General features: G+C 34.8%; 1 protein-coding gene across 2 annotated transcripts in view; it reads right to left on the reverse strand.

The window, feature by feature from the left end:
* Positions 1-1,380: 1,380 nt before the first annotated feature.
* The window catches only part of ERCC6L2 (ERCC excision repair 6 like 2), a 53,233-nt gene continuing 40,655 nt past the window's right edge, over positions 1,381-13,958 (reverse strand). Inside the window, exons 18-19 of one of the 2 annotated variants that reach the window (XM_009561626.2) lie at positions 4,388-4,572; positions 1,381-2,574 (exon numbers count right to left, since the gene is read on the reverse strand). In XM_009561626.2, coding sequence (XP_009559921.1) covers positions 1,620-2,574; positions 4,388-4,572 — 1,140 coding nt within the window. In that variant the 3' untranslated portion in view covers positions 1,381-1,619. The remainder of the gene's footprint in view (positions 2,575-4,387; positions 4,573-13,958) is intronic. The other variant, XM_054054581.1, reaches the window with a different exon arrangement.

The following is a 13,958-nucleotide window of genomic DNA, read 5'->3' on the forward strand; positions in this document are numbered from 1 at the left end:
AGGTTGGACATGGCTTTGAGCAACCCAATCTAGTGTACAATGTCCCTGCCTATGGCATGAAAATTGCATGAGATGGTAGTTCAAAGTCCCTTCCAGCCCAAACCATTCCATGATCCTATAGTTCTTGAAATGCTCTTGGGTAGCTAACTGCTGTGTGTAGTTTAACTTGTGTACTTCAAATGCAGCAAGCAACATCCTTGGTGAAGTGTCCCCAGGACACACTCACAGGTTACTCCTGCTGCAGAAATGAATAAAGTATTGGAGAAAACTTGTGCGGCACAGAAAGAAATACAATTGTGTAAGCACAGTAGGACTGACAAACGTTCTGACTATCAGTAGAAGCTGAATTCAAACTACAATACTCTTAACAGTAATATTCATTGTCAATAACAGAACTTAACAGAAGTTTACAGTTAAATTCCTAAAAAACTTACCCCACTACTGTTAAAGAGTATGCACGCCTGAGTTTAAAAAAAAGCGCGGCCATACAAATGCCCACAAAATTGCTCATACTAAAATATCCGTATTTCAAATAACTAAAGGAAAAATAGCAATCTGTACATGCAATTGCATATTTTCTAAGTGCATATGTAATACATGTTCTAAAGTTTTTTCAGAATACAATGATTACAAAATCAAAGTTGTTTCATTTATTAAGCCAAGCAAGAAAAGTTTTCCCAGTATAAAACACTGGTCTTTTTCCTGTGAGATTCTCAAATGTATGAAATAAATGGAGACAACAGTAAGTCTGAATTACTGAATGGCTTTAGATTCTTCCTGAAACTCACTGGCAAACAGCATATGTGTATATATATTTAAAAATTTTTAAAAGACTATTCTTATTCTTCCTTCCTTGCACAAAAAAATAAAACACCAAAGTTTTATCCATACCACACCACAAAGACATGACACAAGTCTATCAAAATAAAAATGAGATTAAAGTGTAATGAAAGATGAAATTGTACACCTAAGACAATATGATGTAGATCCTGAATGGGAAAAAAGTGAACAAAAAAATTGGTGATTTTTCACATTAATCAAGCTGAAAAACTCACCTGCAATCGGACACTGAAGATAATTAGAAGCTCTACAACTTCAAACAAAGATTGAGCAAAATCATAGAAGATAGAAACCTCAAAGGTCATTAGTCAAAGACATTATCCCCGTCTCATGAAATCCCTGTGTCCCAGTAGCTCAGAAAATATGTGCAGTATCATTGTCAAATCCTTTTAATACCGTCTGACTCTGCTGCAATCAAGGAGGGTGTCCAAATGGACGTAAAGCAGAAAAATAATCTAGCAATTCTACTGAGTCCAGAAATAAAGTCAAGATGCAAAAAAGCAAGTTGTACTCAGAATACTTTAAAAAGTTTAATTAAAAATTAATATATCATAGTTCACAATAATATATACTACATATGTACTATACATGCACATACATACTATGTATATATATGTATCATATTAAATATATATTCACATCTGTAAAATGTCATAAATATGAATTAATCCCTTTGCCTTTAATTTCATGAAGGTATCACATTTTACTGCATACAGTTGAAGTTCTGCAAATTTTATTAATTAACTAAGTTAATTATATTGCAACTCACTTAAAAACTTTCATTTTACTACATTACAAGATGTAGCAGTGGATGGTTCATCTGAATCACCTGGACTATACTTTTTCCATAGAAAATTCTCATTTTCTTTCCAAAGAGAACTTTCACACACTTCTTTCTCCTCTGTCATTGGCTGATGAGGTGCTCTTTCACATAGCTTCTCTATGACCGCTACGTCTGTGAGCTTTCTGAGGCTTTCCTCATTCTGCTCATTCAGCATGTCCCAGAAGTCTTTTGGTCTCTCCTTTGATTTTTCTACATGCCCTGAAGTAAACTGCCTTGGAGATTCTGTAGACCCATTTCCATCATTTTTGAAGAGATCATTGAGAATAGAAGTATCTCCAAGTATGTCCTCAAAAGACTTTTTCTTACAACCCTGAGCTTTTCTCTCCCCATTTTCTGACTGAGACAAGGATCTTTTTCTTGGCAGCTGTGTTTCCCTGGAGTCCTGCTGTCCTTCACAACTTTTTAGGGACAGCACCTCAATTATTTCTGATTTATTGCTTAATGAGCCAGATGCCATAAAATCCTTGAATGCCTGACTGTTTCTCCTTCCAATATGCTGAGTAGCAACAGTGGATGACAGTTTACATTTTGCATCAACACACATATCTTGTGTGCAGTAGTCATCATGAAGCTGCTTTACTTCTTTATAGCTCTGCATTTCTGTAGCTCCATTCAGAAGTATACCTTTAGCTAATGAAGACCTAGACTCAGATCTTCTAACGGATTTTCTTTTTCTGGAAAATGTTGTGCCCAATTCACTTTCTTCACAATCATGTGAAGCTTGTGCTAGTATTTCAACCGAGAAGAAAGAATCCAACTCTGGATGCTTGGAAACATAGAATTCTTTCAACATCTTCTGTCTTGTTTCTGATGTAGCTTTTACAACATACTCTGCTAGTTCTTCCACTGAACCCATATTAAAGTGAGATGCCATTTCCTCAAATTGTCTTCTGTAATTATCAATAAAGAAAAATGCATTGACATTTTTAACTAGAAATAAAGGCAGCTTTCCAGCAATTCATTCAATTCACATACTTCCCATATCCCAGAAAGTAATCACTAAATTAACTTCCTTACCAGGATCTTTGTTATTATTAGCAAAGAGAAGAAAGAATAATTACCTTAGAGGAACAGAATTGAAGTGACTTCTGAATCCTAATTCCAGCGTGCTTTCTTTAGCTTATGACCCAAAGAGTTACAGACTTTCATTGTATGTAAAGTGTCATACCAAAGGGACAGATTTAAAAATTACGCACAAGCAGAGATGGTAAGAGTTTTTTTTATTAAAAAGAAAGTCCCACAAACCATAAAGTAATTGATCAAATGCCTTTTAAAACAGTTGTTAAACAAGAGCTGGATAAACACATTCACAGGAGACAGGGACTGTCGCCTCCATCTTACCTAGTGAGCTATGGAATAATTATTTCTACTAAGAAACTAAGCTTCTAAGGGATCAGGTAACCTAATTGGAAGGCTGAAGAGGTGTGTTTATGCTCCCTTGTCAGAGAACAAGTATGAAGCATGTCTTTCCTCTACTTGGGATCCAGTAGGCAGTGAGCAACTGGTTTCCCTCAAACACTGCTTCACCAGCCGTTTCCAGCTATGCCCTTTGTGTGTGGTGACTGCAGACAGCTTCCCACTCAGCTTCACAACCACAACACACCAAAGTCAGGCACCTAATCATCCTCAGTCATTGCGCAGTGGATCTAGATGTACTACAACGTACAACTGCAACCAACTGGCTTAACGTTTAAGCATGAATACGCTTAAGCTTTTGCTAGATTCAGCTTTAGTACCTTGTAATAACACCTTTAATTACTTCATCACCTGAGAGATTTTTTACCTTGACCAGATTATTGATAACTATGATTACAATTTTGAGTATTTTCAGCATGAAGCGTTCTCCTTTACCTGCCTCTTAAATATTTGGAATTTTCAGTATCTATAATAGTAAGCAAGTTTGGCACTTCCACAGTAACAGCCTGGATAGCTGAGGCCAGATAGCTAATATTACAGATTCTGAACACTTCAAGATATTACCTAGATACCAACTTTCATACAGTAGTTTGTCTCACAACAAAGTTAAAAATATATACTAAATCCCAATTATACAGGCTTGCCTAATTAGCTACAGCTTTCTGCCTTTGATTTCATATACTGTCTGGCTATTGTTATTGAACTTCTAACTATATAACAACTGAATTCAAGTATTAATATTAACAACAGTTTGGGGAAAAGGGAAAATGAAAAAGCATGAAAATTACTACACTTCCAAACATGAGGGTGGAAGCAACATGTTTGGAAGTGGTATTACAAAACATTGAGCCCCAAGTTAAAAAAATAAATACAAAGTCCAACATATTGAAGTCTTTCAATGGAAGTGATGAGAGTTGGGCAAAACCAGTAGGCAGCTGGAAGCTCACAATATAAAATTTCTTGCTTCTATACAGTTTCAACATTGGTTCATGGTACTGCATGGTGCACATACCACATATACTGGTGGTGATGACATCTGCACAGCTATGTAATATATGACACATTGAATCAACACGTTAAAATGATTTGTAGGTGCGATTAGTTTTATTAATCTATTATGGTACTCTTTGTGTAGTGTAAGTGGAAGTTTGCCATTAGTTCTGCTCTTGCCACAAGAAATCATCAATACTCCCTGACTATGGCTGAAACAAAGACAAAAGCAACTGCCCAGCGGGAAGTTAGCTTCAAGCTTAGAATTTTATTTCCATCTCACCAGAACAGTCTTACCTGCGGATTCTTTTGGGTGTCTTTCCAATCAAGATGGTAGTTGAACCTACTTTGTGTACTTTTTTGGTTTTCTGCGTCACAGGATGCATAACACATTGGTGACTTTGCTTATTGTTCGCCAATATTTCTTGCTCTGCCTTAATGTCCCTCTCTGCTGCGTCGTCTTCTGGGTTTTCATCATTTTTCTAGTAAAATGAGACACAGAAATCATCAGAACAGCTATGCCTGGGACATAGCGGTAAGCTCTATTATGCCTACTCTTAGGTAGCACTCAGTGGTTTGAGTGCCAAGAATAGGAGTCAGAGCTGCAATGTAAACTCCCTACTCTTTCACAAACTTCCAGAGCCACTGAAGGCAGGTCTTGGGTCTCTGAGAACAAGGTGGGTTTTTTTCCCAGGTGGGTTAATTGTAAAACTAAATGAAAGATCTCTATGGATTCTCTAACACATAAACATTATTTATACAAATACTTAATCCAAATCTCACTTGCAGCTTGGAGATGTTAATACCAAATTTAAAATGTCTGTGTTAATAATTTACAGTCTTAATACATTAATCCAGAAAGATACTGTATATCAAGATTAAAAGATTATTTGGATTCATTGCTTCCTGCCTGTTAATGTAAATTACACAATTCTTGCAAGGTAAATATTCAAAACTGAGTTACTTTTGCAAATTAACACTAAGAGAAGCTAAAATGATGACACAATTCAAAGATGCCGAAGTAAAAAGAAAATTTTTCTCAATATCAGAATCTGACAATTCTTCAGAGTTTAAAGATACTTTCAGAAGAGGTATCACTATAGCCACTCATAAATGAACATACTTTCATTATAATACTGGTAAGATTAAAACTGCTAAAAACAAAATTCTAAATGCAATGGCCATAGAAAGATAATTATTCTAATCAAAATCAAGAAGATTGTGTTACAGATCAAGTTATCATGCACCGACAGTCAAAAAAAAAAATAACCTTATTTACAACTTGGTTATTTTTCAGGAATTCTCACAAATTCTTGTCAAAAATTCCCCTTTCCCAAAAACGCAAGCCAAGAGAAACACGAAAATTAAAGAATGTGTTTGAGAACAGAGAAAAAACAGAGGAAAACAACACTTCCCCCCACCAGATTTCTCCAACCCCCCCAGATTTCTCCAAACAAGGTCAGGGGAAAGAACAGCTGCCCTTAGTTCCCCACCAACATCACTTGAAAGAAGAAAATAGTGTTCACACCATGTCATCTGAAGTTCAAAATTTGGGTTTGGATCTACAATGTTGCTTCCTAATGTGTTTCCGTTTAATCCACAGTCATTTCTTTTATTTCCATTCTCTGTTCTCAGCGTTCTTGAGCTATAGGATCACATGTCTGTTCTCAATCCATTACTTATGCAAGTAACCTCAAACTAGCAGAGAGAGAGAGATGTTAGTAGTAAGGGACCTACAGGTATAAATTTTCACTCTTTAAGCTAAACGCACAACTCCAAAGATTAAAACTCCACTGCCCTATTAAATGTTTCACTACACAAACCTCAAACCAAGGCCCTGATTAAGATAAAAACCCTGTCTCCCAATAATGTTATGATGATAGTAATAAAATTAAGATTGAATTAGCAGATGTTAAATACAGCATAAATATTCTACAGCTATCTTGCTACTTCAGTATCCTTTTTAAAGCATTTTTTTTTATAGATATGTATAGGTACTACAGAATTCTACTTGGAAAATGTATTTTGAAATAAGAAAGCAATACTAGTTTTAAAACATTTAATTTAATTTTGACATGAAAAATATTTATAGTAGTTAGATCTTGTTATAATAAGACCTAATGTATTTATCACTCTGTCAGGAAATCAGGACTGTATAATTTAATTCAAGCAAGCATAACTTGCATAGAATACAAGACTAATCATGTCAATAACTGTCTTAAAAGTATTTTAAACAACCATGAATTTGCATCCATCTACCTGTTATTAAATACGACAAAAGAATATGAGGCAGTAGTACTTTTGTTTACACATATGTTCAAACACAGGAAATTAAAAATCTCTTTGGGATAAAAGCCAACTGCTGTAAACACACCAAAAGTCGTGAAATTGCTTGTCTTTGCAGAGAATCAGCATTAATGTAAAAAGTACTGCTAATTGCAAATAAACACGTAAATGGCATATTTAGTTCTGCAAGTACAAAATTTTAAGCACGTTAAGCCAAACTGCCAAAACTGAAAAGAACAACAGCAAAATACCACCAAATACATGAAGAGCTCCTCTTCTCCTACCTACATTAGCTGTTTAAAGATTTTTCCTGTAGGCAGAAAAAGTTACTATAAACAAGCTACCCCAAGAGCTACAGGAGCTAAGACCAGTGAAAGCCCACAGCCACTAGGAGTTACTCTTGAAAACTTCTCAGCTCTCTGGAGCAAGGCCAATTGATTAAATAGCACCCAGTTAGGCTGCAACTAAACAACTGGCTCTGTGGAACTTGTGAATGTTTTTGAAAATTTGCCAACTTAAATCCAAAATCCCAAATCCAATAATTTCTTTCAAAGAGTCTAGAAACATTTCATCAGTAAAACTAAATCACTTATTTCGTTTTTTCTTGAGAAGTTTCCATGTCTGTTAAAGGTCAAATCTGAAGTTTGTTACTGTTTGTTACTGATGAGACTTTAAAAAGTAAGCTTTACACACATACAGATGAAAATTTCTTGTATCTTTCTACTAGTGTTACCCTAAAGTGAAAATTTTTGTTAACATTCCAGGACTGTCAACATTCCACACTATTTAGCTTCCTTTTGAATTTGACTTAATGTATTACTCTCCTTAATTTCTCCCTCTCATGGTCAATTTCTTTCCAATTCTCTTCCGATGTTTGCTGTGTAATTCACTGATTGAAATCTATTTCATGATAAACAATTCCTTTCAACAGCTTTCCATTTTCAGTTCCTCAAGCATTTTCCTGACCAAACTACTGTGTGTGTGTCCCATTGTTCACTCCTACACAGAATACCCTGTTGGCTTTACAGCGCTGATCTTGTTTACCTGAATTATCAAGTATGTATAAGGCAATCTTGCAAAGCAAGACTGAAAGTAACACAATTTGATTCAGCTAGGAACCCTCTGTCCCTTGTTCTTACACTACTAACACATTTAACAACCTATTTATACAATGAAAGTCAGACCCTCTATGAACTAATATATGTTACAACTGAAAGATTGGAATTATGAAGGAAACAAAAACCCTTCAATGCAAGAACTACTCAGCACATCTGGAAGTGCACTTTATCTTTAACTTACAGGTCTGTATATTAATTAAGTACAAATGTTGCTGAAACTTCTTGAAAGGACAGTTTAATGATAACAAGATTCAACTACAGTGTTTTCAAATCTTTATTGGAAAAGATGACAGAGTTAAGTCCATAAGCATATCCCAGGACTAGAAAGAGCTATTCAAAAAGAAAGAAAGAAAGAAAAGATAATTCAAAAGAACAATTACACACACACACACACAAAAAATTCATCTATTTTGCCAAAGTTCAAATCTGGCTTTGCTTTATGACTCAGACACATATCTACTGAAAAAAAAATAACCAATTTAACACAGTGAGAAGAAAAATAGGCAAAAAACTCAGTTTGCATTAAGAGCGACAAATTCTCTCCTGGAATCTGTATTCCATCCAAAAACCTCAGATTTTTACTAAATAAGTAATAGCATGCTTTTTCTCTCACTTAAAAATGTCAATATGTTTAAAAGTTTCAAATACATGATTATGTATTGCAAAATAATTCCTCCAATATTGAAGATGAAAAAATTCTATTGAGCTACTGAAGATAACATTTTTACAGTTTTACTGTTTTATTCAACTTCATGCACATCTATGTCATCAAAAAAAATCTTCACACAAAGTTCAAAAGAAATAACTTACTTTCAAGGGCATGCATGTAACACAAAAGGCCACAGATGCAGGTTTCTTAGTAGAAGGCAACACTTTTAGATTAAAAAGTGAGAAAAGGTTACAACACAGAAAATATCCCAGTAACTAGAAAGAAATAAAGTAAACAAAAGTACAGTAAAATGAAATTGTGAAATGCTATTGCAAACTAGGGAAAATAAGATGTAAAAGTGCATCCACTCCCTCCTGTTTTACAGTTGTTTTTGTTATCCTATCCCCCATTCACCTACTGCACTTATTGCGAAGAGGCTTTCCAGACAAGTAAGCCAGAAAGAAGGATTACTACATAGCTGTGGAGAAAATAGCTTAAAAAGTATCTAGAAAACCTAGGATCTCTTACCATACACGAAAAAAACACACATACAGCAAGTTTTGGACACAAATGAGTTTCTATTTCTTTAACTTACATTATTACATACAAGCTCTAATCAGCAAAAATAGTAGCACCTGCACATTTAAGGTCCCAGTTCACATTTAAGGATAACACTCTTCAAGAAGAATGAAGGCATGCAGCTGAGAATTAAGCAAGAATTTAAATGCCACAATGCAGCAGTAACTTTTTACAGATTCAATCTTGAATCTGCAACAATTCTTGGATCTGTTAGCTGTGTATGACAATCTGTCTCCTGCTTCACAGTTAAAGCAGTTTTAAAAATAGTATATATCTACCAGAACAAATTTGTATCTATCTTTGACAGAAGAAAATTTCAGTATCTGTTCTTCCTACAGCAGGCATAAAGAAGTGGCTCTACATTCTGGAGCACTGGCCACCTTAAATCTCTGAATTTCCATTTTCACTCTTTAGAACTTAGAACAAAATCTTTCTAAGTACAGCAAGATGAAAATGCATGGGGATGCAATTGAGCAGAGGCTAGTACCAAGATGAACGCAGGAAAAAGGAGAAATAGAGATTGAGAGAAACCTCTCTCATGTTTGTGGCCATTCAAGCCACCATACTCAAGAGGATAATGAACTTCCTTCAAACGCCTGAATTTGAAGTTGAAAACGTGCTTGCATAATTATTCCTCAGCCATAGTTGTAGTACATGTAAGCATCTCCCTCTCTTTCTGGCTGACTACCTGAAGTATCACTATAGTAAATATCTTGCCAACTACTGACTTTCAGTAGGCAGTAACTCCCTCTGGCTTCCCCCACTCATAGCTGACACAGCATTAACAGGCTTTTCTCTTCAGGTATGCATGAAACCACTGCTGCCAAATATCCAGGATATTTTCCATCGCACAGTTTCATTGTTTGTTTTCATTTCTAAAACAAACAACAAAGGACTTCTCCAAACTCTTAGCTGCCTTCCAGTCACTTAAATCATACAAAAGCATGAAACAGTGAGTTCAGAATGACTATCCTCTTAAAACACAGCTTGCAAGAACAGAGCAAACCTTTATGCCATACTCTACCTTGTATTTTCCCACTGCACCAAAACCTGAGAAAATACATGACTCTCAAGATATATTGTGAGTTGCAGTGGGTTTTAGATTACTTATTTTTATCAGGTAATACTTACTGATTTACAGAGAATTCATCTAACCAAATTACAATTCTAAATTATTTCAGCTAATCTCTTTTCTTTATAGCTTTTTGTTTGTTTTTTTGTCCAACTCTCCCCACTCCCCGGAGAGTTTTCCCATAATAAATATGAATTCACGTGGCTTTTCTATATTGTCTTCTTGAACAAATATTATTCTTAGATATTGTTTTTAGTTTAGTTTACCTATGTTTCCTCTACTTGTCAGGACATACATAAATACCCTGAAATGTTTGCTACCTGACTGTTCATTCTTGGTCTTGCTTCCATCTCTCTTCTACATATACACGTGTCAAACAACAATTTCTTCCTAAATTACTCTGCATGCCAAGGAAGACAAAGTAAACAGTTTCCACATCAAACTTTATGTAGTTTCCCTAAAAATGAGATACATATGGTCAAGACAACGAAAAAACTAATCAAATATTGAAAATCTCTATTTTCACCTGATTCTTAAATAAACCAGAATTTATTTTCTACTTAGAGAAAATAGACTACTGCACAGCAGTTTCACAGACTAGATTTGTCTATTGTCCTAACAAAACAGGATTGTACAATGAGAAATAGAGGAAACTGTACAGCTAATGGTCAGTACCACAACTGCCTTAGAAAATGATGTTAATGTACCTTAGGATTTTTTGAATAACTTAGGACAATCATATTTATACTTAAACTTTCGGAACTAAACAAAGCTACTTAAGATCTTGGCTTTGGAATATAAAGCTATCTAATATTTTATTGTATCACAGGAGACCAAAAGCAGAAATATCCTTCAAGCTATGAAAAATGCTAGCCTTATTCTGGGTCCAAATTACTCCTCCAAAATATTCTGCCATCACCAAGAGACCAGTACTTAGCTATACTTGATAAAAGTAAAGAAATTTTATCACAGCAATAAGGAGTTATTTTCCTCTAGTCATATGTAGCTTGCCTGCTTATATTAACCACGACCACGGACGTTCCATAAAATATCTTTTCCTTGATAGTGGAGACTACTAAGTCAATTGAGGATGTGTTGGGTTCCGCTTCACACTTCTGAGTCTGATTCTTCCCCAGTCAGGTAATGGAGCAAGAATTTCTCATTGGAAGCAGTTTTATTTAATTTGTTGACTCCTCTGTGCCATATCCCTTTCTTGCACCAACAGTCTGACCATAAATCAATATAGAAGATACCTGTCTCAGAATTCAAAGCTAAGGTAATTTTTTTATTCCAGTACAAGCCTGTGGACTTGCACCTATCTTCTTTCACCCACTCAGCCTTCCATCAAATAGCAGCAAAACCAAAAGCCATGCAGATACACCATAATGAATACACAACTACATGTGTTACAAAATGCCACGTTAAGCTTACTGCATTAAAAAAGCCCAAAGCCACACTGAAACGGTTAATTCTATTTTAAACTGAAACTGTAAACTAAAAGCAGCACTACAGGCCAATCAGTTGGGAACAATTATTTTAAAACTGAACAGCATTCCTCATCCTAGAAAAGCAAGGATAATGGAATGTTATCTCCCAAAGACTACTTTTTGTAAACAAACATCTAAACCTGTTGAATCAAGAAGCTGTACAAACACACTGCAATCTGAGTTACTAGAACTAACAGAAACTCCTTGTTTAAATAATCTACAAAATGTCAGCATAATACAAATATGATAAAGAGAAGTTCTCAATAACAAAACTTTTGTATTTACAGTACTCTCAACCACACTTAAATCTGCACTGGAGATACAAAGGGCATGGTTTTTTGCCTAGGCTGACAGCATGCTTAGTTCTCTCATTTACACCACACTGCAATAACATAAAGAGGGGTTTACCGTTAATCCAGGTTTTACTACAAAGCATCCCATTATTTCTCTGTCAAACACTGGCAAGAGCGCCAAATGTCTGTCATCCAATTCAGAGGATTAAGTCTTCTTTTATAGTGCAATTCTTGTACCAATTTATAAAAATACAGATATAGTTTCTTAGAGCTGGTCACAGTCTATATTTTGGCCTGAATTCATGCCACAGAGGTTGAATATGACAGCTGGCAAAAGCTGAGGGGAGAATACATCCTCCCCCTTTTCAGTCACCACATTTTGGTTGCCATAGTGATTAATCCTCAATTGAATGGCTGTCTTTGTACATTTCTTTTCAGTAAAACTTTAAGTAAACTTAAGTTGAAAACACGCAGCTGACTGAAAAAAGACTCCACATATTCAACAGGTACAGTACAAGTTCTTGCGTCTAATACTTTTCCACATACTAAAAAGTGCAAATAGCTCTAACGTGGGGCATCAACAGTTTTTCAAATTTAGTATGTCCTGTTCCCATTTCTTCTCTTTTTCTGTGAGACCCCCAAACCTTCTCCAAAGTCTTCCTCATGCACTAACACCCTCTGCCCCCAAGATTCCCATTGAAGAAATACTATACAAATTCAGCGTTCAAGGAACTAAAGAAAGCCCATTCCAGACTTCTGTACTCACATAAAGCATTTTACATCGGCTGATTTTGCCAATTTACACAGAAATTAATCAGGAAATTAATTAAATAATGCAGTACTTTACTTCACAATAGACTAGAAACATTAAAGTAAGATATTTAATATAGCCTCTGGAAGGTTTCTATTTCTTACAGTTGTTTAGGAAAAGCTTCATAAGAAACAGTGCAAATCACCTCAAAATCAAAGTAACAGGTCCTGCCAGGTTGCTTTTGAAGCTGGAAACCACCAGAAAAGAGTCAAAACCCCTAAAACCTCTAAAAATACTTAGTAGATGACTAATGTTTTGGAGAAAAAGTTAACACTTCATTTTTTCCCCCCAAATTAATAATGCCAGTATAATATTTAGCAAGACATCACATGAATCACTGAAGACTTTTTTTTTAGTGCGAGGCTGAAATATTTGAAGGTCCGCTGTGAAAATTGGTGGACTTAAAATCCAGACTACATGTCCAGTCAACATTTAACATTTTCTTTTAGAAGCTTTTGTTTTCATAATCCTTCTTTCTATAGTTAAAACAGCATAGATTAAGAACAAAATGCAATCTTAACAGAGAGTAATGGCTTAACAGAGACAATCTTCTACTGGTTTCAAGAAAAAAAAAATTAAAATAAAATAAATTAATAAAATTAAAATAAAATTAAAATAAAATTAAAATAAAATTTTAAAAATAAATTTTTAATCAAGTCTGCACACAAATGCAAACAGAAGACTTGAATGGAAACTAAAATGGAGAGCAAAGATGACTCGATGACATTAAATCAGCCAGGACCCAATAAATTAATGCTAAAAAAAAGTTACTTATTCCATAGATTAATTTGTAATATAATCTTCTTCACTTGGACTTCCACACAGAAGACTAGAAAATCTTTGTTATTAATGATCTAAGAAATAGCAGATCAAGTATATTTTGTATACTTATTCATAAGGTAGCAACAATTACCAGATCTCAGTAATTTTTAATGGAGTGGATATCTTTCACACTAAATTACATGCATTTTATGCCCTTCAATGTTAAGAATATTGAAAGCCTGGTGTGATTCTCTTTGTGTTGCGGTATCACAGAACTGACCACAACTTCTGCTGTAACCATTATGACTTGTTATGAAAGGTTACAAATAGCCAAAGCAAAAAGAGACAATAGACTTCCTTCTGGTACACTTAAGTTCTAGGTCTTTAAAACTCCAGAGGAAGTTGAGATATACAATTTTTACCTCAAAAATTTCTACCTCTAATTATTGATGCTTCAATGCCTTCCACATAAGTAAAACTACCAGAAACATCAACTGTTTAAGGGAAAATATCAGACTGTTTTTCTGTCCCTTTTTCTCAAAATCTAAATTGACCTGACACTACGAGTTGTGGTCAGTTGTCAGATTATAGACAATCTTCAGACAGAGGATTATCTGTACAATTCAGGAACTGTTGGTAGTAAGTTTTTTTAATGTAATTCTAGATATTCCTTCAAGATAGAATACTAAATACGTAAATATCATGCCAATCTAAAAGAAAAAAATATTTGGTCTTTTTAAGTACCTCCCTGATTATAATCGCAAAATATAAGCAGATACTCATTGCTGCAGGTGACTATTTATGAAAGCTC

This window comes from Cuculus canorus, chromosome Z, assembly GCF_017976375.1.
Source record: "Cuculus canorus isolate bCucCan1 chromosome Z, bCucCan1.pri, whole genome shotgun sequence".
Taxonomy (NCBI): Eukaryota; Metazoa; Chordata; class Aves; order Cuculiformes; family Cuculidae; genus Cuculus; species Cuculus canorus.